General features: G+C 50.3%; 2 protein-coding genes across 2 annotated transcripts in view; both read right to left on the minus strand.

Moving 5' to 3' along the window:
• Positions 1 to 759: 759 nt before the first annotated feature.
• Positions 760 to 9,673, minus strand: WDR73 (WD repeat domain 73). Its single transcript, XM_063306013.1, has 8 exons — positions 9,596 to 9,673; positions 8,444 to 8,511; positions 7,368 to 7,456; positions 6,311 to 6,399; positions 4,347 to 4,414; positions 3,544 to 3,708; positions 2,094 to 2,465; positions 760 to 1,141 (listed from the first exon to the last, which is right to left on the minus strand). Exons 1-8 carry the CDS (start codon positions 9,649 to 9,651, stop codon positions 858 to 860), a joined length of 1,191 nt encoding a protein of 396 aa, XP_063162083.1. The 5' UTR covers positions 9,652 to 9,673; the 3' UTR covers positions 760 to 857.
• Positions 9,674 to 16,059: 6,386 nt separating this feature from the next.
• LOC134498603 (disintegrin and metalloproteinase domain-containing protein 21-like) overlaps positions 16,060 to 26,967 on the minus strand; it is a 30,661-nt gene continuing 19,753 nt past the window's right edge. Inside the window, exons 14-20 of the mRNA XM_063304760.1 lie at positions 26,055 to 26,058; positions 23,761 to 23,944; positions 21,293 to 21,398; positions 20,247 to 20,430; positions 18,806 to 18,883; positions 16,691 to 16,802; positions 16,060 to 16,157 (exon numbers count right to left, since the gene is read on the minus strand). Coding sequence (XP_063160830.1) covers positions 16,060 to 16,157; positions 16,691 to 16,802; positions 18,806 to 18,883; positions 20,247 to 20,430; positions 21,293 to 21,398; positions 23,761 to 23,944; positions 26,055 to 26,058 — 766 coding nt within the window. The remainder of the gene's footprint in view (positions 16,158 to 16,690; positions 16,803 to 18,805; positions 18,884 to 20,246; positions 20,431 to 21,292; positions 21,399 to 23,760; positions 23,945 to 26,054; positions 26,059 to 26,967) is intronic.

Consider the following 26,967-nt stretch of genomic DNA (forward strand, 5'->3'; position numbering starts at 1 on the left):
GGGCCGATTAGCAAAACCCAGAGTTTGAAAGGAAGACACAGCAAAATCTTAGCGAAAGAGAAGTCACCATCTCCAACATTAAGAGCAAGAAGCACCTTATCACCCTGGGCCCACCTGACACCCCTTTTACAGGGCATTCAAAGCATCAGGCTTCAATCACCCGGTCGTGGCACCATCTGGACGTTTTCTGACACATGCAGATGCTCCTGGACACCCTCAGGTTGTGGGACAAACAGCAGCCGTGGACCTCAGCTAACCACCTCCTTGCAAAATTGGCTATTCCTCTTGAAGGCACTGGGGTCAGGGTGGGGGGAGGAGAAGGCACTTCTCCTGTGGTGCAATGGTGTGTGGGAATGACCTCGGGAGACAGGAGGAAGAGCTACAGATGAGGCAGCCATCAGATGAGAGGCTGCGGAGTCCACAGAAGGAATGTGGGTGGAGAAAACATCTCAGAAGGGACCCTCCCCAGTTTCTGGGGCTGTAAAGGTGAGTGGGGGAGGAGAGATGTACTTTCAGGCTTGCTTGATTGATGTCAGCCTTGCGAGGTAGTCCAGACAGGAAGCACGCCCAGATGAACTAATTCTACTTTATTGTAAGGTTACATTAATAGAATCTTGCAAGTCTGAAAGTACATCTCTCCTCCCCGCCTTGCCTTTACAGCCCCAGAAACTGTGGAGGGTCCCTTCTGAGATGTTTTCCCCACCCACGTTCCTTCTGCGGACTCCGCAGCCTCTCATCTGACGGCTGCCTCGTCTGCAGCTCTTCCTCCTGTCTCCTGAGGTCATTCCCACATACCGTTTACATCTAGAGACTCCTTTTCCAGGATGTGCCTTGGAGGGCCGGGATTGCAGGGGACCTCAGGGGATGCTCCCCGAGGGAGGGGGGACAGAGGGCGTGACACTGGACAGCTTGCTCGCTCGAGGGTCAGACCAGTCCCACACATGCAGCGACCCGTCACTTGCGGCAGAGAGTAATGTCTGGGGCTTCCAAGGGTGCCAGCTGTGGGTGGTGACCACCGGACTGCCCCCGTCCTTGCCTGGGGTGCCGAAGGTGTGTCCTTTGTGAATGAACACCGGCTTGGCTTCCTGCCCTGAGGAGTCCCAGCCGTGCGTATCGTAGACCTGAACGGTCCCGTCAAAACCTTGAAGAGACAAGAAACGCAAGTAAATGCTTCACAGCGAGGACTACCTGTCTTGCTTTCTTGCATTAAGGGCGTAGTTGGAAGGTGCTGGGATGCAAGCATAATTCTGACCGTTACTCATGTGTCAACTTGCCCCTGAAGATGAACCTTGTTTGAAAAACACAGGAAAACCTTTCGAAGTTTTTGGAGCTCATGGGCAGGCTGACCAAGATGTAAGTGATCTAAGCTACCTGAGCGACTGGGGGAGAGGTTTGGACTGCCCCAGCTTGTCAGATAGCCACTGATTCAATTCCGACATCTTTCTGAATCCACCATTTGGTCCCAATGCGTTAACAGCCTCTAAAACTGCCAATTTAGTCTCCGTATCGGTATGAGTTTCGGGCGGTATTTTAAATAAATAAAGCGTGCTGTTTTATAACCTGCGCCAACAAAAGAAATCATTTAGACAAAGGTTGGGTTGGGATTATGTTTGTCTAAACCACTGTTTTTCAACCTTGGCCACTTTAAGGTGGGTGGACTCCAACTCCCAGAATTCCCCAGCCAGCAAAGCTGGCTGGGGAATTCTGGGAGTTGGAGTCCACCCACCTTAAAGTGGCCAAGGCTGAAAAACACTGGTCTAAATGATTTCTGATGTTGGGGCAGGTTATAAATAAATAAATAATATCCACCAGCAAATCCCCCAAAACGTGGTTTTGCTGGAAGCGAGTGCAGGGATGAGGCCGCCTCTGACTCAAGAGCGTAGGCTCTACGCTCACCCGCCCCTTTGCCCATCCTGGTTGCGTCCCGCAGGCGCCTGGACTGGGCTGAGCCCATCTGCAGACTGAGCCCGCTTTTCATTTCAGTTGCTCTCCTTTGCAGACCCCCACGCCCCTGCAGATGCCTCTGCCCACAAGGCCAAATGGCAGTAAACCCAGCGGGTGGCCTAGCAAAACCAAGCAGCATCACCACTTACCTGACACTGCCAGGCAGTCCCCCAGAACAGGAGCCAAGCTGATGGACAGGAAGTCTGCCCCACTGAGAGCAGGGGTTGGCACGCAGCACCGGGCCATTTTCAGGGGGCTGGACGAGCGCCTGATATCCGTCAGCACCACAAGGCCTCCCGACGAGAGGCGGGCAACCAGGGGCATCTCTCCAGGGCCCACTCCTGCACACCAGCTCATCCCCTCTCCTGGTGCCCATGGGGGCTGGGCCTCCTCGACCGCTCTCAGAAGCCCCTGGGGCTGCCTGACGTCGGCCAGGAACAGCTGCCCTTTGGCGCTGCAGACCACGGCGGTGGCTTTGTCCAGGAAGTCCAGGGTGGCGATTTCATCGGGGCTGGCGGAGGCTGAAGGAGGAAGGAGGAAAGAGCTGAGCCGGAGAGAATCCTGCCCCTGGGAACTGGGGGTCAAATGGCGCCCCCCCAAATCTGTTCTCGTAAAAGAAACCAAGAAAGGCATCCACCCAGGGATGATGGAAGTGCAAATGGGGGTTGCCACCACGCCATTGTAGCCCTGCCCCTTTTTTTATATGCATCACAAGGCCTTTAAAAAAGGGCAGGGCTTTGATTGACTTTTTTGACCTCTCCTGCAGGTACTCCAGAAACCAATGCAGAGTTTCTACCCTTTTGGTCTTCACCCCAGCTTCCTCTGGGTAAAGGTCAGGGACAAATTTTGCTTTGTTTTCCTTTTCCACTATCTTTTTAATGAATCAGTTCTCCCTTTTTTCACTGACTGGATTTGATTGGATCGGATAAAATTTATCCCTTGCTGTAAGCCGAGCTGAGATTTGACCAGTTGGAAAATGGCACAGAAATATTCCATCCATCTAATCAATGAACCGTACTGGATGTTTTGCCTGGCATTTTTAAAACAATGAATTATACATACACCCAAACATCATCATCATCATCATCATCATCATCATCATCATAATAGATTGATTATCCATTAGGCCATATCAGAATACAAAATATAAAATACAGAACACAAACTTATTTAAAAGCACCAGTTCTTGATTGCTTCTCCATTCAGAAAGAATCTAAACCACTGTTTCCCAAGTAAGATGTGTAGACTTCAACTCCCAGAATTCCCCAGCCAGCATGGGTGAATTTCAACTCCCAGAATTCCCCAACCAGCATGCTGCTTGGGAAATTCTGGGAGTTGAAGCCCACCCATCTTAAAGTTGCCAAGTAAGAGAAATGCTGATCTAGATGCTTGTCTATTTATACTAATTACTAATGCTAAGTCTATCCATTCCCCTTCCTGATCCCCTGAAGTTAATCTGAGATCAAGAAGCAGAAAGGAGCAAAAAGAAGAAAAACCAGCATCTCTCCCTATTTCTAACCCTTTGGGAAGCTCTCTTCCTAAGAAAGGGAAAAAACCCCCCCCTGGATTTTGGAGAGGGTTTTCAATCAAACCGCCTGCCTGCCACGAAGAGACTTTGCCCGGATTCAATTTCCGTCATTTGGAGATTGCACATTCTCAGCCCGTGGAGGACGCGAGCAGGCGTGGCGCAGCCAGTTGCAATTCTGGACCAGGAACACTCCTCTGTCTTCGTGGGAGAGACGATGCTCAGGAGCTTAATCATATCTAGAGACGAGGAGAGGAAGGAATATGAAGAAGTTCCAGGAGGCTTCATTTTTTCCATCCACTCTCCAAAGCACCACTTTCCCCACCTTAAGAGATCGAGGCTCAGCATTTTTCCCCTTGGTTTTCTGCTAGGTGCCTGGCCGAAATCACACTGGCATCTAGAAAAGTGCCAATCTCCCTGTCTAGGCACCTGTCAGCCTTACCAGGTAGGCCAGATAGGAAACACGACCAGCTGAGCTCATTCTACTTCATTGTAAAGCTACATTAACAGAAGATTGCAAATCTGAAGGTACAGTTCTCCCCCCACCCCCATCTCCTTTGCAGCCCGAGAAACCAGGGAGGGTCCCTCCTGAGCCTCTTTCTCCGCCCATTACGCAGCTGCAGGCTAAGCCCTCTCTTATCTGGCCGTTCCCTGGCAGTGTCTCTGCCCATTCTCCCAAGGTCTTTCTCACATACCATTACAGCTTCATTAGCCTGACACAAAAGCTACCGGTTACCCATGTGGGATTATTTCTCTAGGAGAAAACATTTGGTTTTAGTCCTTGTCCTCCCAAACTATGAGTGGGGTCTGGCTGTCCTGAAGTTGAAACCAACAAACAAACCTAGTTGGGGAGTTGGGCAGTTTGTTGCTCACGCACCTGTTTCATCTGGTTCCACACACCAGACCTGCAGTGCAGTGTCCGGTGGGCCACTTGTCACCAGCAAGCTGAAAGCACAGATCAAGAAAAAACAGAGTGGTGAAGACAGTTGTCTACCCAACACACACACACACACACACACAGGGTGTTCTCCTTTCATTTTAGGTGTACTATGTAATGTGGATCAGAGCCAGTGTGGTGTCATGGTGAAGGTGCTGGTTTAGGAGCAAGGAGACCCATCCTCAGCCACGAGAACCCCCTGGGGGACTTGCCTCTTACGCCCATGTGAATTAGGGAGGTGTCTGCCTGAGCCACTTCTACATATGTTCTGCTTGCTTGGGACTTAAGGGGAAAAACCCATCTTAAGTCCAAACAAGCAGAAAATATGTAGAAGTGGCTCAGGCAGACACCTCCCTAATTCACATGGGCATAAGGAGGGGGAGGAGGCACAGTTCAATCAGCCTTGCAAGATTCGGCTATTGTAGCCAATTTCAATCAAAGCAGTTTTAGTGTCCCTGTGGAGTTGATTTCTTGGTTGGTGTGCCTATTAAGGCTGATGTCACTTATCTACCTATCTATTTCTTTAATAAATTCACATGGCTGCCCACCTCATATACATGACTCTGGGCAACTAACAATTGAAATAAAAACAGGAAAAACAGAACCAATAATTAGAAACGTAAACAACACAACACAGCAAAAAAGAACAGCCGAGAACAATCGCAACTCCTCACAATCGGTATAACCACAAAGCGGGCTGACCCCCACTATCAGGGCCCCAGGCTTGATGGCAAAGCCAAATTTTTAAGGCCTTGAGAAAGGCCAGAAGGTCTGGGGCAAGTCTGTTCTCACCACTTGTCCTCAAGTCATTGTGCAAATGACTGACGTCTGTTGCTTGCATGATGACATCATGAGACGCACAATGGCACCAGCCCCTGGGCTTGATTGGATCTTAATCACCTAAGAATGAGACCATTTGCTGCTTTGCTTTGAACAACACCCTAAACAAGGCTAAACTGGGCACTTGGTGGGTCAGGATGTTGGTAGGAACTTGGCTGTTGTCTGAACACCACGGGTGACTCACACCATCCCACGAAGACCCAACATGGGTTTTTACTTGGATACATATCTCTGAAAGCCATCCAAAGTGGTGACTACCCTCACATCTTGTGGCGATGAATTCCACAGGCGATGACACAATAGAGATCCACCAGCATGCGGTCCAATCTTATTCAGAAACACATGACGTGAGCATGGCAACTGTTTTGGGTTAACCTGGGTTTTGATTTCAGCGTACTATGGGAACCCGACTTAATCTGCTTAGTAACTTCTCACTTCTGTCATGTGAAAGTTAGGATTTGGTGACCATTCTGAAGGGGCCCCAGAGAGACTTCATGTGGGCCATGGTGATTTGGGCTGTGTGCCCTTGAACCACGGTTAGCATCCCGAATGCTTCAGATCTGGGTTTCTCAACCAGGGCTCCGTGGCACCCTCGGGTTCCGCAAGAGGTCACCTGGGAGAGCATGATTTATTTAAAAAATTATTTCAAATTCAGGCAACTTCACATTCAAGAGGGAAGTTTCATTCTTTATTTCTGGTTTAAGAACGCTTATTATATAAATGAATATAATACTTTTGTAACTTCCGGCCTACATTTGAGCCTGAATGGGCAGGGGTTCCCCGAGGCCTGAAAAACATTTCATGAGTTCCCCCGGAGTCAAAGGTTGAGAAAGGCTGCTTCAGACCCTAAGAATCAAAGTCCCACCCACCACATCATGGCTGTGTGCAACGTGCGAAACTCACCAGTGTATTCACAAGACCACCATATCTCTGGCCCAGGTTAGCGCTCATGTTGGCTGTCTGAGGGCCAGTACTGTTTGTTTCAAATGCTGTTTTACCTTTTCCTTTTAGGCCCTCCTCACCCAACTTAAGTCATCAACACGGCACAGTCTTAACCCACCTACCTGGTTTCCGGGACATGTTTCAGCCTGTACACGGGGCGATCACACATTCCACCCCGCTGCACCTTGAAATCTCTCTCTGGACACAGGCCCTGCAAAAGTCCAAGGATCCACTCGTAGGAGACAGCTTGAAGACAGAAGTTCCACCCCAAGGGTAGCCAGCATCCCAGGCCCCCTTCCCCAACCAGACACTCTTCCAGTGTGAGGATTACAGCTCCCATCAGCCGTCACGCTGACTTGGGTGACCGTACCTGCATGGCGCCCAGGGTGGATATTAATGGCTCTCAGCTTCTGCACCTCCTCTGATTTTATAGAAGGGAAGTTGGCTTGCTCCCAGCGCAAAGCACCAGCCAGTAAAGGGTTCTTCAAGACAAGTGAAACTCCTGGCCACTTTTGTTTTTAACTTAGGATCACGAAGTTGAAGGGTACCCTAGAGGTCATCTAGCCCTCCCCACAGGATCCCCAGAGCATCTCTGATGCACGACCATCCAGCCACTGTTTAAAGACCTCCAACAAAGGAGAACTTACTCTGCATGTGGCACCTGTTCCCCGGGATGATAGCTCACGCAGCCAGGTGCCTCCTCCCGATGTCTAGCCTGAAACTCATTTCTTGTAGTTTTAAGCCATCTCCTCAACAGCCCCAGTGAACCAGGGCTGACCCTGCCTATCTTTTCCATGATCAGCCAGTCAGCTCGATGCTGCCACTGAGCTGGGCACTACAGGTAGTCCTCGACTTACAACCCCAATTGGGAATTCCCATCATAAGCCATTGCGGTTGTAAGTCGAGTCACTGCGTGACCGGACCTGAGTTTATGACCATTTTTACAATGGTGGTTGAACGAATCACCATGGTCATTAAGGGAATCATGGGTCGTTAAGCGGATCACAACAAATCCAGATATTGGGTTACCTGTCCTGGGTGAATTGATCCAATTCCCTTAGAAAGCCATCTAAGTTAACAGCAGTCCCTACATCTTGTGGCTGTGAGTTCCACAGGGCACTTTCACATTGGAGAGCCACTACCTTACAGACAACCTTTCCCAGGTCACCTCTGCCTTACCTTATTCTGCTTTGCAAGCAGCCTGAGGGGCAGAAGGAGCTGCAGAATTTCATTCCTGCCCTTGTTCCCATATCCGGCCACACAGATGCCTGAAGAGAGAATCACAGACCACCCCAGTGTTGCAACATCACCAGACAAGCATGCCACACCACCGGGGACCCGCATTTTCCTTTCCGCCTCCTCCCCACCCACCCCATTGGCGCAATTAGTTTCAGCCAGCTCTGATAAAAGTGCCATGCGATAGACCAGTGTTTCTCAACCTTAGTGACTTTAAGGTGTGTGGACTTCAACTCCCAGAGTTCCCCAGCCAGCCATGAATTCTGGGAGTTGAAGTCCACACATCTTAAAGTTGCTAAGGTTGAGAAACACTGGATTAGAATAAAACCTTAGAATTGTAGGGTTGGAAGAGATGCGAGAATCAGCTCGTCCAGTTCTCCGCAGCAGGAAGTTTTTTTCTTATATAGGTAGTCTTAATGACCACAATAGGGACTGAAAAACTGATTGTTAAGCAGTGAGGTCGTTAAGTGAGTCACCACTTGACCAGACCCGATTTTATGACCATTTTCATGACAGTTATTAAGCAAATCCAGCTTCTCCAATGGATGATTTTTGCCAGAAACCGGCAAAAAGGTTTGCAAATTGTGATCACGTGTCCGCAGGATGCTGCAACTGGTTGTAAACGTGAGCCAGCTGCCAAGCGTCTGAATTGCAATCACACGACTGCAGGGGCGGTGTGATGTTCTGCAATGGTCATAAGTGTGAGTTGGACGCAGAAGAGGTTGGCTGGCATCCATCCTCCTCATCCCCTGTGCTTTTCGAAGTCTTCCCTCCCAGTGCCAACAAGCGAGCCTGGCCTGGGTGGGTGATCATACCCCATCTCAATAAAAAAATAAAACTTCCTGCAGAGTTGATTTCATGGTCTGCTCTACCCAGAACGGCTGGTAGCTGCCTCGGGGGCAAAGGAAGGATCACGATCCCACTCGGTGGTGTGGAAATGCCCCCTGGACGCCCCACCCACAGCAGCTGCCGCCAACTCATCCGGGTCAAGCCCTGAAAGGCCACAAACCGCCACTCACACTGGTCTTCTGTCCACTCGATGACTCTGGTGGGCCTGGGAAGCTCAAACAGGTGGAGGTCGTTGTACCTAAGCAAGACGAATCGGGGCGCATGTTCAGACGTGGAAAGGAAGGGTAAACAGTCCGCCCCACTCTCAGACCCGCCGAAGGCTGCCATTCTCGATCCTGAGCCCACCGGAGCAGGAGCGCCTGGCCTGGCCCTGCAAGCCTTGGGGTTGTCCGAATGGTGTAACAGTACTCGAGGCCATCGCGAAAGCAGAGTTGGGGCCGAGCACCCCAAGTCACAAGTCATTGCTGGAAGAGGATGGGCGGTGCCCACGTGACGCTTGAAACCGGTCCCTGAATTAGCCCATTTTCTGCGTTCACACCCTACTTCGATAAGCCATGACCTAACCAACAAGGCTTGTCGTGAGAAAATCTACGTATGTGGTTGCGAAGGGCCGACACTGACTTGATGGCACATAATCAAAAAACCAACAACCTGGATTGGCAGCACAGAAAACAGATGACATGAAGGCTGGTCGAGTTTAGCAAACCGAGGGACCTGCTTTTGCTCAGCTGTGAATACACAAGGGCCGTGTTTCTCAACCTTGGCAACTTTCAGACCTGTGGACTTCAACTCCCAGAATTCCCCAGGCAGCTTTGCTGGCTAGGGAATTCTGGGAGTTGAAGTCCACACGTCTTCAAGCTGCCAGGTTGAGAAACACACTGGTGGCATGATTTTCTGGGGAGAGGGGCCTTTGAAAGCACCCTATTTATTGGGGTGACAGTCCAATGATATTGCAATGATTCATGCAACGGCGAACCTCAGTAACAGAACTCCCCCCGCGCCCCCCCCACCTTTCCACACCGCCGGCCGAAAGGACCGCAAGGGATCCCCGCTGGATTGATTCTGGAAACAACCCCCCCCCCGGCTAAAATGAGGGGCTGGAGTCCTGGGGGGGCAGGGAGGCGGGGGGAGGGCAGGCGGGCTAGGAGGGGGTGGCGGCTCCGCATCCAGCCAAGGGCCGCCCCTCCCTCCGCGGCGCGGGGGCGCAAAGCCCCTTCCAGAGGCGTGGGACTACACCGCCCAGCAGGCCGGGACGTGGAGGCGGGGGGGCTGGCTGGGGAGGATGGGGGTTGCAGCCCCCCCGGCCAGGGAAGGCGACTCACAGCCTCAGGGACTCCATCAACCACGCCTCTTCCTCCACCTCCTCTTCCTCCTCCATCGCCGCGCCGACCACGTCAGCCCCCCCCCAGCGAGCGTTCGGGGGAACGAGTGACGTCTCCTCTTCCGGGGAATTCCGAGGCGGGGAGACCGAGGCTCCGCCCCGCTCTGGCCCGGCAAGGCCAGGCCGGGGCCGCAGGGGGCGCGCGCGAGTCCGCCCGGGAACGGCGGGGGGGCCGGGGCGCGGGGCTGCGCGGGCGTGCGCGCGCGGCCGGCGGGGGGGTCGGGGCAGCAGAGGGGCGTGCGTCCGGGCCGCCTTCGCGCGACACGCGTCGCCTGCGCGCAGAAGTCGCTTATTCTCTTGCAAACCTGAGCGCTAAACGCAGCCAGACGGGTGGAGTGTGCACGGCGCCCGGACGCGCAACCCTCGGGCTAACCGCGGCCTCGCTCGGCGCGCTGGCTTCACGCGTTTAAATCCCGCCTTTCCCGCAGGAGGGCCCGGCGGCCTCCAGAACGCTCCCTCCTCCGGTTGTGTGAATGCTGCTGGTCGGCCTTCCACCGACCCCCTGGAAGCCGGCTCCCTGCGGTTACCAAGCAGGTGGCACCGCCGGCTGCTGCCCGGTTTGGGCTCGGAAGCCACACGGGATCTGGGGCGGTCGGTCCTCGGAGCGGGGATCCCGGGACTTCAGGCTACCCTGCAGGGGCAGTCACGCGAGGCGAGCCCCCCTTGAAGGGGACTCTGCTTTTGGTCTGAAGGGCGCCGCGGGCTCCTTCGGTCGGATGCGCAGCGAGGGGGGCGCCGCGCGGTCCTTGCGCGCTCCCGGCCCTTTGCTGATGGGTGTCATAAAAAGTCCCCCCGTCATCAATCCTCACACCCTTGGGCCCCCACGGGAGAAACAGGGGCGTCGGCCCTTTCCTGACGTTGCAGAGGAGCGCAGGGTTAGTCCATGGGGCTACCGGACTGCGGATTTTTCGCCCTTCCTCGTTAACCTTTCCCATCATGCCAAAAGTGGCAAGCCTGGTCCACCGGCGCAGACCTGCCCAGCATGCCCACTTTTTAGCTTTTGCTTTTCTGGAGGACCAGAGGCCAAAGCGTTAAGGGGGATGCTCTTTTGGATCCTGGTCTTGGATCAGGACCTGTCCTCCTAGCCCATGTGATGCCCAGCTCTTAGCACAGTGTTCCCCAACCTTGGCAACTTTCAGACGGGGGGACTACAACTCCCAGAATTCCCCAGCCAGCTTGGCTGGCTGGGGAATTCTGGGAGTTGTAGTCCCCCCGTCTGAAAGTTGCCAAGGTTGGGGAACACTGTCTTGGCGCATGGAGATGTGGGACTTGGATGCGCTTCGCTTTGTGCTGGAGGAGGTCCATGTCACCCAGAAATTCAGGCCTAAATTTATTTTTAAAATCTGCTTCCAACTCGGGGCAGTGGTAGAACTACACCCTCTTCCACCCAGCCACCCCAAACCCAGCTGTGGCTGGGGAGCATCTTCTTGGGCCTTCAGTTCCGAAGGGAGGGAGCAGGGGGTGGAGTTGAAAGAAGCCACCGACTCATGAGAATGGCATCTCAGGCCCGTATTTCATACACATTTCTTTCTGGAGCCCAGGAGCAATTTGGGGCTGAGATGCCCCGAGCGGAAAGGGACGCTGTATTGGAAGGTGGACGCGGCTATAAAAAACGGTCTTCGGGCAAACCAAACCGATCCCACTTCAGTTCTGGCCCATTGGCGGTTCTTTCTCGACGGACCCTTCGGTGGATGCTTCAGTCGATTCGGCCACTGATCCCTGGAAAAAGAGAATCCGTCGCTCGAAGCAGCCAGGTTGGTTTGCGTGGGGATTTGGGACGTGTGAGTCCTAAATATCTGTTCCTGCAGGGAAGCAGCCCATCTCCCTGGGCGGAAAAAGCCTGGATAGGTTTGCAGGTCAGAAAACGTGAAGCACTTTTCAAGGGATTTGGAAGGGAAGAAAAAGCTTTGGAGGGGAGGGGGTGCTAACCCCTTCTACCTAAAAGTACGTGTGGTCTTGGTTTAGGACCGTGCTTTTCAGCCTTGGCCGCTTTAAGATGTATGGACTTCAACTCCCAGAATTCCCCAGCCAGTGTGGGTGGACTTCAACTCCCAGAGTTGAATTATGGGAGTTGAAGTCCACCCACCTTAAAGCGGCCAAGGTCAAGAAACACAGGTTGGGAATAGCCAGTGAGGGGCACGTGTTTTTAGTGTTCTTCTCAAAATAGAAGAGGAGAGATTTCTTTTCATTTTTCCAACTTCCCAGTCTGGGGAAACTGAAAGAGGAACTCTCAGGAGAAATCTTAGAGAAGAAAGGCCTTCCTGAAATGCTCTAAAAAACCCAGGCCATTAAGGCTGTAAAAGATAAAAGTGGACAGGGGGCACTAATAAAGCACCATTAGACTTTAATCTCACCATTCGGCAAAGCGTTGCAGAGGTGGGCTACAAATCTGCAAATGGTTCTGTTCCTATCTGGGGGAGCTGCCCCAAGATCCAGACGCTGCCCTGGACCTCCAGGCCCCGGGAGCCCCAGTGAGCTGCTGGGAGCGCCTGCCGTCACTGCTCTGGACCTGCTTCTGCTTAGCAGGGCTGGCTGGGGAATTCTGGGGGTGGAAACCCACCCATCTGAAAGTGGCCAAGGTTGAGAAACCCCGCCTTAGGCAGTTTTCAGAAGTTTAGGCTTTTCAGAGGAAAGGAGCAAGCTTGGGGAAAGCACCCTTGAGAAGGACTTGGAGATACTCACAGTGCTTTCAAAAGCAGAATCCATGGGTTCTGGAGATACCTTTTGCCGGAGCAATCCTCCGTACCTAATCCTGCAAAAGAAAGGAGGGTTGGTGGGCCTTGGGAGCCAAGGGCATGGCTGGAGAAATGCAGCCGTGAGTGGTTTCTCCTGCATCTCCTGAGGGACCTTTCTCATCCTTTGCGGGGTGGGGTCTCCTGTCAGCAGGGCCACTGGAGATGCCTGCCCAGGGAGAGAGACGGTTCCCCCAACTTCCAGACCAGTCCCATTCCTCCATGCTCTCTTACAGGTAGTCCTAGACTTACGACCATTCGTTTAATGACCGTTTGAAGTTACAACAGCACTGAAAAAAGTGACTTATAACCAGTCCTTGCGCTGATGACAGTCGCAGTGTCCCCACAGTAATGTGATCAAGATTTGGGCACTTGGCAACCGGCATTTATTTACAACGGTTACAGTGTTCCAGGGTCATGTGATCACCATTTGCAACCTTCCCAGCTGGCTTCTGACAAGCAAAGTCAATGGGGGAAGCCGGATTCACTTAACAACCATGTGATTCATTTAAGGACCATGTGATTCACTGAATGACTGCAGTGATATGCTTAACGACTGCAGCAAAAGTCGTAAAATTGGGCGTGACTAACTTAATGACCGCCTCGCTTAGCAACGGAAGTTGTCCTAATTGTGGTTGTAAATTGAGGACTACCTGTATTTTCTTCATGCCCTCCAACCCCAAGATTGGACCCCCAAAATTCAGCGGCAAAATGGCCAATTTTTAGCAGGGTGATATTTTATTTATTTTTTATTTTCTGTCCCGCCTTTATTATTTTTATAAATAACTCAAGGTGGCAAACATACCTAACAGACCTTTCCTCCTATTCCCCTCCCCGCCACAAAATTAAGTGAAATCCCATAAACTCTGGAAAAATCTCTGCAGAATCTATTTCTCTTATTGCCACCACTAAACCTTGTTTAATTTTTTCCCCTTCCCCCCCCTTTATTCCCCCCCCTTTATGCCTCTCAGATAACATGACTAGATGGAACACGGGGAAGGTATAAGAGAAGTTATTAATTAAACTAAAAAATGTATACTTCTTTTTCATATCATAAAAATAACTTAATATACTTTGCTTGGAACTTTTATTAATGTCATATTGAGTAATAATTGTGCAACCTCAGTAATGATCCGTTTATTGATAGATCATATCTTCTTTTTTGAAAATATACCTTTGTTTTAAATAAAATAAAAGGATTATAATAAGACTGATAATAATGATAATGATAAGCAAAGAGTACTGTTGATGTACTTCTTAAAATAGGGAAATGAATCTATCTATCTATATTTTTATATCTGCATATGTTGTATTAACAAACAAAAGAATGGAAATGGAAGCCAGAGGCCTCTGGTGGCACTCTGGCCCCAGTCCATCCTCCCTGCAACCAGCCAAAAATTGAACAGATGAAATTGGGCATTTGCCCCCCACCGCCCTGAGCCTTCCCTTTTCCCACCAGAAAACCTCTGAAAAAATGGTCTCTGATTTCTGAATTGCCAGCAGTTTAGACAGTTTGAAAGGGGTCAGGCGGTCCCTTAGCTGTTGCTTCTGATGTCTGTTGACTCCCTCCTGAATCTCAGGAACTTAAGCTTCGCCAATCATCTGCTGGCATCCTTGTGGCCACGTTTCTCTGTCAGTCACCGCATGACCAGTTTTTAAACTGTTGTTACCATGTGCCATCAAGGTTGGGTCTCACTCAATCACTCCTCCTCTGGTACTTTTGACTGATGGATGGATTACATGCCATCAATTTTTCCTTATTGCAGAACCCTAAACACATTGTGTAGGTGAGTCTATACATTCCACCCTTTGGCAGGAAAGTACTTGAGATGGATGGATGGATGACCATCAAACCATTGTTGACTCTTAGCGACCACAAAGACAGATTTTCTCCGTGACCATCCGTCCCCAGCCTGGTCCTTCAGGTCTCCCAAGGGTAGCCCCCATCGCCACTGTGACTGAGTCCCTCCCCCTTGCTGCTGGTCGCCCTCTTCTTCTCGTTCCTTCTACCTCTCCCAGCATTCTCAGACTCCTCCAGAGAGCTGGCTTTACAATGTGTGAAGACATTTTCACGAGGTCTCCAAAGTAGGATAATTTGAGCCTGGTCATTTGTGCCTCATGTGAGAACTCTGGGTTAATTTGTTTGACGACCCATTTATTCGTTTTCTTGGCTGTCCACGGTATTCTCAGGAGCCTTCTCCAACTTCAGAGTTCAGAAGCTTCAATACTCTTCCTATCCTGCTTCTTCAGAGTCCTACTTTCACTTCCATAGAGGGTCACGCAGTAGACTGCGGAGAACAGCTTGCACTCTTCTGATCTTTGGGGGTATAGACACATTTTGGCATCTGACCATCTTTTCCAAGGCCTTCCTAACTATCCTATCAAGTGCTACTTCAGTATCTTCACTGCCAGTTCGAACCCTGGCCGCTGTACTGGTGGTCATCGCACTAAATTGAAAGGCACTTGTGTAGGTTATTTGCCTACCCTTCAATTCCAGTAAGTATTTGTGGGGGAAGTCCAGGCTGTTCCAGTCCATCTGGAATGGAAGAACGGAATAGTTGCTCCTGCCTACAAGCCGTTCCACTTTTGAGGAGCGGCCCCGGGAGACCCGGAAAAGAGAAAGAAATGGAAATGCTCTTTTTTGGTTTTTTTAAGCGAACAAGCTGGGAAAGGAGTGCAGCAGGGCTGTATCCTCTCACCCTACCTATTCAACTTGTACGCAGAACACATCATGCGACATGCTGGGCTTGAGGAATCCAAGGCTGGAGTTAAAATCTCTGGAAGAAACATTAACAATCTCAGATATGCAGATGATACCACTTTGATGGCTGAAAGCGAAGAGGAACTGAGGAGCCTTATGATGAAGGTGAAAGAAGAAAGTGCAAAAGCTGGTTTGCAGCTAAACCTCAAAAAAACCAAGATTATGGCAACCAGCTTGATTGATAGCTGGCAAATAGAGGGAGAAAATGTAGAAGCAGTGAAAGACTTTGTATTTCTAGGTGCGAAGATTACTGCAGATGCTGACTGCAGTCAGGAAATCAGAAGACGCTTAATCCTTGGGAGAAGAGCAATGACAAATCTCGATAAAATAGTTAAGAGCAGAGACATCACACTGACAACAAAGGCCCGCATTGTTAAAGCAATGGTGTTCCCTGTAGTAACATATGGCTGCGAGAGCTGGACCATAAGGAAGGCTGAGCGAAGGAAGATCGATGCTTTTGAACTGTGGTGCTGGAGGAAAATTCTGAGAGTGCCTTGGACTGCAAGAAGATCAAACCAGTCCATCCTCCAGGAAATAAAGCCAGACTGCTCACTTGAGGGAATGATATTAAGGGCAATACTGAGGTACTTTGGCCACATAATGAGAAGACAGGACACCCTGGAGAAGATGCTGATGCTGGGGAGAGTGGAGGGCAAAAGGAAGAGGGGCCGACCAAGGGCAAGGTGGATGGATGATATTCTGGAGGTGACGGACTCGTCCCTGGGGGAGCTGGGGGTGTTGACGACCGACAAGAAGCTCTGGCGCGGGCTGGTCCATCAAGTCACGAAGAGTCGGAAGCGACTGAACGAATAAACCACAACAAGCGAACAAGCAGCTGTGCTTGGGGAATGCCACAAACATTCCCCCTTTCTCATCTCTGAACCCTTGAGTGAAGGAAAAGTATGCCTGTACTTACCAAGATGGCAGGAACTTCTTAAGCATTGCAGTAAGGGCCAAAAGGAGCAAAGCTACTCCAATAATCGAACCAAGCATTAGTGTTTTTTTCGACTCTGGAAGAAAGCCAGAAAACAGGTTACCTGTTGTGACCCCACCTACAAGTTGCAGATAGAAGCGCCAGCAGCAGAAAGCCCTCAGGTGGGCATCCTGGGTCGTCCACCGCCTGGTGTCCCTCTGGACATGTGGATTTCGGTTCCCAGAATTCTCAGCAACAGCCATTATGGATGTCATGAAATTCTGGGAATTGAATGGCGGGAGAATCTCAGTTTCTCCAATGAGTAAAGGTGGTCTCCTTCCGGTCAAGCTCAGCGTCTACCACTGCAGCTTCCTTGGCAACGATACGAAAGGGGTTGGCCGCTGGCTTCGACAGTCATCAGCCCCGGTCCATAAGCGGTCAAGGCCTGGGGCTTCCCAGGGCAGGTTTTGGACTGGAGCTGGACTTTTAAGCCTCTTAGTTTGTTAGGGAAGGTCTACAACCAGGAGTCTTCTTGAAGTCTTTGGGGAAGTACTTCAAGAGACCGTCGTCCCACCTGCTGAGGAGGAAGAAGAACTCCCAAACCATGACCTGAGATTCTGGGATACTCACTCACGCGCTCAGGAGGGGGCCCGCTGTCGATACTTCCTCCGAACCCCCGGCCACTGCAGTGGGGAGGGGCCCATCCATAGCTGCAGTGGCAATTCCTTTTGCTGTTGCAGACCTGAAATGCATCAAGCCCATGAGCAGCCCAGACAGGCATTCCCTTTTGCTGGGTGAGAATGTTCTGTTCTTCTTCCAAGAACCTAGACCAGTGTTTCTCAACCTTGGCCCCTTTAAGATGGGTGGACTCCAACTCCCAGAATCCCCCAGCCAGCTTTGGAGTCCACCCATCTTAAAGGGGCCAAGGTTGAGAAACACCGGTTCAGACATAAAAAAAATGTTCTAGTACATTTCTGTTAAAGTTCCTAAATTGATTTCTGATGGTTTCCGATTGGTTTAAACCAGCACAGTAGTCAATTGTAGTAAAGCTATTTTTTAAACTAGCATCGGGGGGGGAAAAGGCAAAGAGCTACAAGTTGTAGGGCTGTTCCCTACTGCCTGGTAAAACCGATCCCCAACCTTCCCTGAGTCAGCAGTGGGTCAAAAGGAATAGAATGGCATTGAACAGGGAGAGGAATGTCAGATTCAAGAAAAAAAAAAGCTGAAAGTCTAGGATGGGGGAGACTTGGCTGGGCAGTAGCTGGCGTGGACAGGATCTGGGGGTCTTTGTTGACCCCAATTTAAACATGAGCCAGGAGGGTGATGCAGCTGCCGAAAAGGCCAATGCTCTTGTGGGGTGCATGAAGTCTGGATCATGGGAAAGAATTGCCCCACTGGAGTCCTGTGTCTAGGCACCGACTCTAAAACGGTCATCACCACACTGGCATGAGTTCAGAAGATAGCTACCAAGGTGGTGAAAGTCTGGAAATTAGAAGCCAAGCCGTATGAGGAACAATCTGGGTATATTTAGCCTGCGGAACAGGCCACGGACGGGAGGTTGGAGAGCAGCCTTCCGGTACCTAAAGGGTCGACATGAATGTGTTTGAGGTCTTCAAACATAGACTAGAGAGCTGTCCTAACAGCCAGGAACCATGCTGAGACGAGGAGTAGGTCTCTAGTGTTTATTACTGCTACATAAGACAGAAAATCCCAACAAACTGAAGAAGCGTGGGAAAAAGCCAGACAGATAAACGCCAAAGGTTAAGGCGGGTCTGTTCTGTGTCTCTCTGAATGACAGCTCAAAGTCTCTAAACTACGCATGTGTTTTTCCCCCTGGATAGAGGCCCCCTCCTGCTCGCCATTGGTACTCATGACAAGAGCCCTCAGTCCAAAATGCTGTAGTAACCCCTTCACCGAACAAGGGGGTGGGCCAGATACCTCTAGATCCTTCCAACTTTGTGATTCCATGAAAACTATGATATGGACTGCATCCATTGCCGATCCCCCTCCTGCCCCTGATCCCAGTCTCTCCAGTCCCTGTCCTGCCTCCAAGGTGGCAGCTGATGAAGCCAACAGAAGAATAGGAAAACATTACTACATTACTACTGCTACTGCTATTAGTTCTGACTGCTGGGTTTGGTACGTTTGACTGTTGGATCCTTCCCAAGGATCCAGGACAGTGTTTCTCAACCTTGGCAGCTAGCTACGCTGGCTGGGGCATTCTGGGAGTTGAAGTCCACCCATCTTCAAGCTGCCAAGGCTGAGAAAGGATAAAGATGTTGCCATAATTTCTGCATCGTTCCAAGTGATGCAGCTTTTTATAAAAGCACTTGGATGCAACAGGAATCAATAGAATCTAAACTCATCCAATACTGCACAAAGGGATGCAGCTTGGAACAGTTGCCTATATTATGAGTATTGTTATTGATATTGTTGTTGCTATTTTGATTTATAGGACCACTTCCTCAAGAATGACTTAGCTTGGCTTAATTGCTTCAACACCAAACAGCTAAGGAGGACTATCTTCCCGTCTTGGGCTGGGGATCAGGGGAAGGCAACGTCACGGGAAAAAGCCATGCGTGTGTCATGTTTAGGAGCAAGGGCCCCTAATGTGGTTATTAACTCAATTCAAACGTGTTCTTTGGCCGTTTCCTTTTAAGCTGGGGAGGTTAACTAAAAACTGCCATCAACAAACTTTCTGGTATCCCTACCTGGTCTTGGGGGTTTCAGCTCTTTGTTACTTACCCCCTGGTTGTTACATTTGGAAAAATCACAATCATAATTCAAAATTGTCATGTGGACACATGATCGATTTATGCATATCTAGAAAAAGAAAAACATTTGAAGGGATTAAGCAAGGGATGAATAGGTGGGCAACATGGAGGCTGAAGTTCTGAGAATGTGTTGAAATGAAGGTTGGGTCTCCCAGCCTAGCTTATTGCACAGAGTTGTTACAATGGGAAAAATCAGGCGAAAGAGTGCTGTGTAGGCCACCTCGGAGGCTGGGCAGAAAGGATGGTGACTGTCAGGGACATCCATAAGCGGGGTGAAAAAAGTCACATGGCCACCACAACTATACGGTTGACACACATAAAAATGCAGCAGGGCTTCGATGGCAGGTCGAGGGTGGCCTCCGGATTTTTACGCACCCCTCCCCAACCCCTATGGTTGCCTTTGGTGACCGTAATGAAGTTAAAGTTACCAGTAATTCGTTTCAAGTACATATATTCCTCTGCCTGCTCTTTTTTGCTTTATTTACTTAGTGAACAGGACAGAGACAGAGAGAGAGAGAACGCAATAAGAAAAAAGGAAAGAGAAAAAGCAAGCAATGCAACAAAAATGATAGGTAGGTAGGTAGGTAGGTACAGATAGATAGATAGAGATAGTCTCACCACACACGGACAGACTCAACCACAGTTTCGGCCGGGAAACTGTGGGCATGCTAGACCAAGCCAAATCCAGAAACGCTGGGGAATTCCTGGAGGCCTGGCACTCGGACAAAGCAGCCATCAAAGGAAACATGGAGATAAAGCACATTCACACACCATTCAAAAGAGACAATAAAAAAAGCTGAGAAGGAAACAGAAAGACCGGAACCCACCCTCTCCAGCAGCCAGCAGCCAGATAAGCAGGGATTGACACCAGACAAACAATCAAGCAGAAACAACACCCCAGTCGAGGAACCACCGAGGAGAAAACCACCACCAGCCAACACGGGCAGGGCAAGCCACTGTATATAAGCAGGGAGCAAACCCCGCCCTCCCTCGCAGGGATGTTGGTGCCTAGTCAGGTAATGAAATGTCTGCAAGCCAACAACCCAGCTCAGAGAGCAGCAGGGATTCCAGAGAGAGATAAATAGATGGGTGTGTGTGTCTGTGGGTGTACTTCCCATATGTCTGTCTCTGTAAATGAGTTAATTCCCACCCATTGGTGCCAGTTTGGTCCAAGATGGTGGTGGGTGGCCATGGTGATTCCATCATAGAGGGATGGTAGAAACCACAGAGTTGGCTCGGAGGGTGTTGGAGGAGAGAGCCATGAAGATCGGCACCAGCCCCAGAGGGCACACGACCTAGAGACACTTGAGTGCCGGGCGCTCTCTCCTCCCCTGGCAACCCCCCCCCCCCAGGCTCACCATCCGTGGTGTGTTCCTCTGCCCTCACCCCACCCCGATCCTTCATTATCTTACCCTGTTGGGACCACACGAAGACCCGTCCTTTGCCGCTCCATCGTCATTTGTGGTGTTCTGCTGGTGGAAGATGACGCTCCAGCACAAAATGTCGTCGACGGGGGTCTGGAGAACGGCGTAGCCTATGAGGAGTCTGGGGATTTTATGGACGTTGATGCACTGGAGCCTTCCGCAAAACATGTCTCTGAGAACAAGGAAAGGCGAGGCGGGAGGAGAGACCCTTGAGGACCCCTGGCTGGCTCGTGATGGCTCCCGGGGGGGGGGGGGGAAGCAGCAGGGGAGCAAAGCTCTGCCTGGACCTGCAGCCCCAGTTCTCTGGTGGAAAGACAAGGGTCTTCAGGTTGGGAAGGATGAGGAGCCAGAAATCCATGGCTCATCCTGATGGAGCCCTGCAGGAAAGTTCTCCTGTCTCTGGCCAGCTCCACCTGAGAACTGCCTTAGCAGTGGAGAGCCTACGTTGGTGTTTTTCAACCTTGGCCACTTTAAAGCGGCCAAGGTTCAGAAACACTGGTCTAAATGATTTCTTCTGTTGGGGCAGGTTATAAATAAATAATAATATCCACCAGCAAATCCCCCAAAACGTGGTTTTGCTGGAAGCGAGTGCAGGGATGAGGCCGCCTCTGACTCAAGAGCGTAGGCTCTACGCTCACCCACCCCTTTGCCCATCCCGGTTGCGTCCCGCAGGTGCCCGGACTGGCCTGAGCCCATCTGGAGATCGAGCCTGCTTTTCAGCATATTGCTCCCCTTTGCAGACCCCCACGGGCCTGCAGACACCTCTTTGCTGGCTGGGGAATTCTGGGGGTTGAAGTCCACCCATCTTCAAGCAGCCAAGGTTGAGAAACCCTGGCCTGAATCTGTTTATCAGTTTAGTTATGGAAGGAACAGTTGAAAAAGCATTTGGGCTGAACTGGGAGATTGGAAGGAGATGGGCTGGTGCCAAAGCAGAAGACCCCCTTTTTCCCCCCTGATGTGCCTTTCGTGGCAGGCAAGGAACCGCTGGCTGGGACCACTTTTTCCTTCCCGCAGGGGTCAGCAAATGGCCGTACCTTTCTGGGCATTTCTTGTATCCAGACTTATCCCGGCCGCAGTTGCCGGTCCGGTCACCTCGCGAGTTCACTTCCCTGTAGCAACTGAGCGGAGCAGGTTGGGCGGCTGAACATTTTGAGGGTGGGGTGGGGGGGGTGAGGAAGAAGAGAGAGAGGGCAGAAGTCAAGAGCACGACGGAGCGGGGCCCAGCTTTTCGGCAGAGGTTCACCGAAGACACGTTAGACAGGAATGCATTTCTGTTTGCGTATAGTATTTATGTAACTTATTTATCATGGGATTAATTAAGTGTAGAGGCTGCCCAACTCTACACCACTCCGGGGCACTTACGTTATAAAACGGAAGGCAATAAAAACCGAAAGAAAAATCATGAAAAAAAGAAAACCCAAAGAAATCTGAATATCCAGAAGGACAAGCACCCCAAAGAAAAATCGACGGGGGCTCAACAGCCACCCTACCCCCAGGCCTGGAAGTCAAGCCAAGTTTTCAATGATTTCCTGAACATCATGAATGTGTATATAAAGGAGATTTGATTTACAGCCTTATAAATCAAAGGTATAAGGCCCCTCGACTCACAATGATTGGGTTAAAAAAGAATACAGGTAGTCCTCAACTTATGACCACAGTTGGGACAGGAATTCCCATTGTAAGTCATCATGGTCGTAAGTCAAGTCACCTCATGACTGGACTCAATTTTACGAGCATTTTTACGGTGGTCGTTAAGTGAATCCGGCTTCCCCAATGGCTGCTTTTTGCCAGAAAATGGCAAAAAAGGAAAATCACAGAATGAGATCATGTGACCACAGGATGCTGCAACCGGTCGTAAATGTGAGCTGGTTGCCAAGTGCCTGAAATGTGATCATGTGATGGCGGGGGTGTGCGATGTTTTGCGATGCTCAGAAGTGCTTTACAGGCCATAAAGCAGCCATTCCGAGGCTGTCATAACTTCGGACCATCGTTAAACGAACGGTCGTAAGTCGAGGACTACCTGTACAACAGAACAAGGACAAGCTGGCTAGAACCAGGGGACCAATGCCTCCAGACCCTCTGAAATGTTTTGGGTGCCTATTTCAGCCCTCAACTGCAATGCTAGGGCATTGAGGGGCAACGGGGAGACTCCTAATAGCCGCAGGGCAGGGCCAAACACACCTATTTAAATGTAAGACTCTAACCCCAGTCAGTGCAAAGGAAGCCGAAAGGCCTCAACACACCTGTCCAGCGCTCCCTATGGCACTTCACTTGTGTATTTTTCAAGGGTGTTCCTTGGCCTGACACAGTCTGATTGTTTTAATAGCTCTCTCCACTGAATCGACATTTGGGGTGCTTCCTTGCCCTCTCTCCATCTTTCTGCGTCATGGGGAGGTAATTGGACACACTCCCCCCAATACCCATTTATTCACTATTTTTACAAAAGTGAGCCACTCAAAAATTCTTTAAGCCAGTGTTTCTCAGCCCTGACAGCTTTAAGATGTGTGGACTTCAGCTCCCAGAAGTCCTTCATGCTGGCTGGGGAATTCTGGGAGTTGAAGTCCATCCATCTTAAAGTGACCAAGGTTGAGAAACACCCCTTTAAGCATTCAGAAGTTGGGCCTGCCAGCTTCTTTCCTTCTAAGTACTGATCAGAACAAGGCAATTCTCTCTTTGCTTCATCGGGTGACCGTGGTGTGCCCTCTTAAAGGAAGGCTATTAAAATGATCCATCAACATGCTGTGAAAATAGGAGGAAGGAACCTTTGTTTTGTTTTGAATTGATTATTGATGATGTTTGCATATTGGGTTTTTTTTTTTTACTGGATTGTTGTTTTCATCTGTGGTGAGCTGTCCAGAGTCGCTTAGATGAGGTGGGCAGCCATACAAATCAGAATAATAATGATAACAGTGATATAATAAGGCTTGTATGTCACCCCAAGCTGACCCAAAGTAAAGGTGGGATGTAACGCTAATAAAAATAATAATAAATAAATTAAATAACTGACTTGTGGCTACTTTCACACCCAGAGGAGGTATTGAATATTTTTTTTTATTATTTATTCTTTAACATCCATTCCATCGTGTCTGATTCTCAGAGACTGCCTGGACAAGTCCCCGCACTTTTCTTGGCAAGGTTTTTGGAAGTGGTTTGCCCTTGCCTGCTTCCTAGGGCTGAGGGAGAGGGACTGGCCCAAGGTCACCCAGCTGGCTTTGTGCCTAAGGCAGGACTAGAACTCATGGTCTCCTGGTTTCCAGCCCGGTGCCTTAATCACGACACCAAACTGGCTATCTTAAATTAAAGGGGAGCTAAAATTAATTTTGGGCAGCCCCCTCCTCTGGGGCACCCGTTCTACCTCCTGGTAATAAACTCCTCCAGGCCTGGGGTGGGCTGGTGCTGTCCCATCCAAATGGCGGCCAGGTCTGACCTGCCTTAGCTTTCTTGGGGTCAGGAAGCCCAGCCAGGCACTTTCCTGTTTTGCAATAAATAAGATCAGCCTTGCCTTGGCCGAAGAAAGTCCTGCAGTGCTGGTGGATGTCCAGGCATGCTCCTAAATAGCAGGTGCTGCTGGTGCCGCAGGGCATCCCGTTTTGCTTGAAGACATTCCGTGGGCAGTTGGCGGCGCTCCCCGAACAGTACTCGGCAAGATCGCAGTCCGAGGTGGCTTCCCGGCACACCGTTCCTTCCTTTAAAAACTGGGAAAGAGAGAGGCGAGGCTCATTCGCTGATCCACGGTGGCTCTAGGCCCCGTGGACATTTTTGGGCCACCCTTGGGCAAGAGAAAAAAGCAGCGGGGGTGGGGGGGGACCCAGTGCTTCGTCTGCAAGAAGACCAGGAGAGGCAGGAATAGGGACCCACTGACCAGCTTCTTCTCTGGCCAATGGGTAGGACTGCCCGCACCCATCAAGCCAACCACTTGGTGAGAGGGCCCCTCGGTTGCAAATATGCACGCTGGCTCCAAAAGGTTGGGGACCATGGGTTGGGGAGTCCTCTTAGTGTTCTCACCTCCACCCCAAAAAACAACAACATAGGCATAGAACAGCCTCTCGCTCTCTCCCCCACATGTGGGCCAAAAGAGAATATCTGAACTGGCCGCCGACTCCTCTTTACTGGTGTTCTGGAAGCTGATGCCCCTTCTGGAAAGGGGCGCACCTTTCTCTGATATATGGCTTTTGTGCATGTAAGACCGCAACACCAGGGCTTGATTTAAGTGTGGCTGGGGCTGCTTTTGGGAGGGGGGGAGGAAAGAAAAGGCAGGACTGGACCCGGTTGTGCGGCTGCAGTGAGCAGATGGACAGGACGTCTGGTAACTCTGGGGTCTGGGCTGTCCTGGCTTCTGGGGCAATGGGAGTGGCGCCAGTTGCTAGTGGAATAAAGTTGGCACCTGCCCACATCAGTTTCTCTTCCATGAAACGAGAACCATCCGATAGGAAAAATCCCTCTTGTGGGCACAGAGAAGGAATCTCTCTCTGACAGGATCCCAACTGTAGTGCTACAGGTAGTCCTCGACTTATGACCTTTCGTTTAGTGACCATTCAAAGTTATGACAGCTCTGTTAAAAGTGATTTATGACCAGTCCTTGCACTTACGACCATTGCAGCGCTCCTGCAGCCATGTGATCAGAATTCAGGCGCCGGCAACTGGCAAGTATTTACGGCGGTTGCAGCAATGGGGGAAGCCGGATTGGCCTAATGACCAGGTGATTCACTGAATAACCACAGTGATTTGCTTAATGACTGCAGCAGAAAAGGTCGTGAAATTGGGCACAACTCACTTAACAACTGCCTTGCTTAGCGACAGAAGTTCTGGTCCCAACTGTGGTCATAAGGACTACCTGTACTTGGTGAGGAGTAGGCAACAGTTTGTTGGCTTGCAAGGGAATCTCTAGTTTGTAGATCCTAGCTTGTATAGAACAGTCCAAGTATCCTTGGGGTAAAACTGGGCTATAGTTGTATGGTTGCATCATGGCTCAGGGTGTGCCCAGACTAAGCCACAGTTGTCCTTACTGTCAGCAGGGAATGCTGCAGGCAGCAAAGTAAGATTAAAGCTGGACACCTGGCTTGGTCTTCCTCTTTCTTACTACTTAGAGTTCTGGTTGCCCAAAGCCAGGAAGTGTGGCAGAGCCCCATGGGTGGTAACCGTGGCATTTAGAAGACGGCAGAATGAAAAGGAAGAGGGTAAATGGCACAGAGCAGGAAGTAACTAAGGAGAGGAACGGCAGGGGAACAGCTGCGTTGCGTGTCTGTGGAGTGAAGAGGAAGGGAGGACCTCACAGGCCCAAAGGAAGGGAATCCGGATCCTGGGGAGCGGAGCCGATGAATGCCTGCAGGGAAGCGGAGGTTTAGGTGCGGACGAACGGGCTAAAGTGCACGTCCGAAAGGATGGCTTGGCGTCATCTGAACTGATGGGTGTCTGTATGGAAGTAGGAATGCAGAAGTTTGTGATAGTTGCCTGCTACGCTCGAGCGAAGAGCGACCATGGGAAAACCAGAGAGGAGGGGGGGGGGAATTGTGCAACATTTGTTCAAGGGAAAAACATCCTTCTGCTTGGTGACATGACCGGATGGGCACAAGCAAGACAAGAGGACCCAGAAAAAGCGAGCGGGCCATCCAGAGACCCTGGGATGAATGAGGATGGTCGCTGTTTAATGCAGTGGGCAACTCTGAGACGTGTGGACCAACTCCCAGAATTCTTAGCCAGAGCCATGCTGGCTGGGGGATTCTGGGAGCTGAAGTTCAGACATCTCAAACTTGCCCAGGCTGGGATACATTGGCTTAGTGCATCCCTTCTTTCAACAATGCTCCCCCCCCCCCGCAATTTCTTTCTGATGCCTGGCAAAAGTGTCAATCTATGTGTACGTACAGATGGCAAAGGAATGAATGTTAGTCTAAAAGCATGATAGCTTTTATTGTTGAGTATGAAAGATTAAGAGAATTATATCGTTCAGGGATAATTCTCTTTAATAATTCTAATTATAAGGATAATGGGAGTTTCTGAACTTGGGGCCAATTATTTCTTGGTCAAGACTGACGTGGGAGAAAGTGGAAGCAAATACAGTCAGAGTAGAAAAACTGCCAAAAAAGGAAAATAAAATACAGGTAGTCCTTGCTTAATGACCATTCGTTTAACGACAGTCCAAAGTTTTGACAGCCTCAGAAAAAGTGCTTTACGATCTGTACTCGCACTTATGACCATTGCAAACTGTCACACCACCCCTGCAGTCACGTGATTGCGATTCAGGCACTTGACAGCAGGCTCGCATTTACGGTCAGTTGAAGTGTCCTGCAGTTACATGCTCATGATTTGCAACCTTTTTTTGCTGGTTTCCAGCAAAAAATGTCCATTGGGGAAGCTGGATTTGCTTAACGAATGTGGCAATTCACTTAACAACCTGTGATTCGCTTAATGACCATTGTAAAAATGGTCATAAAATCAGGTCTGGTCACGTGGTGACTCACTTAATGACCTCACCACTTAACCAATTTTCCAGTCCCTATTGTGGTCATTAAGTAAGGAGTACCGGTATAGGTCTTGTAGAGAAAACAAGTGCCCACCTGGCCTGCGTGAAGACAAGCATAATGTCAAAGAGATCCAGAGAGCCCATCCTTGTTCTCAGGTGGAGATGCTGAAACAGCGGCTGGATGGCCGTCCAGATGAATGGGGGGTTGTCACACAAGGGCCACAACTTACTACTTGTGTCAGACGGTGT

The sequence above is a fragment of the Candoia aspera genome, chromosome 5 (genome assembly GCF_035149785.1).
Source record: "Candoia aspera isolate rCanAsp1 chromosome 5, rCanAsp1.hap2, whole genome shotgun sequence".
In the NCBI taxonomy this organism is placed as follows: domain Eukaryota; kingdom Metazoa; phylum Chordata; class Lepidosauria; order Squamata; family Boidae; genus Candoia; species Candoia aspera.

Coding starts and splice junctions, on each gene's coding strand:
- WDR73 (XM_063306013.1), bottom strand. CDS start 9,651: ATGGAGGAGGAAGAGGAGGTGGAGGAAGAGGCGTGGTTGATGGAGTCC. Junction 6,400..7,367: donor TGCTTGCAAAGCAGAATAAG/GTAAGGCAGAGG, acceptor GGACTTTTGCAG/GGCCTGTGTCCAGAGAGAGA. Junction 3,709..4,346: donor TGTGGAACCAGATGAAACAG/GTGCGTGAGCAA, acceptor CCTCGTCTCTAG/ATATGATTAAGCTCCTGAGC.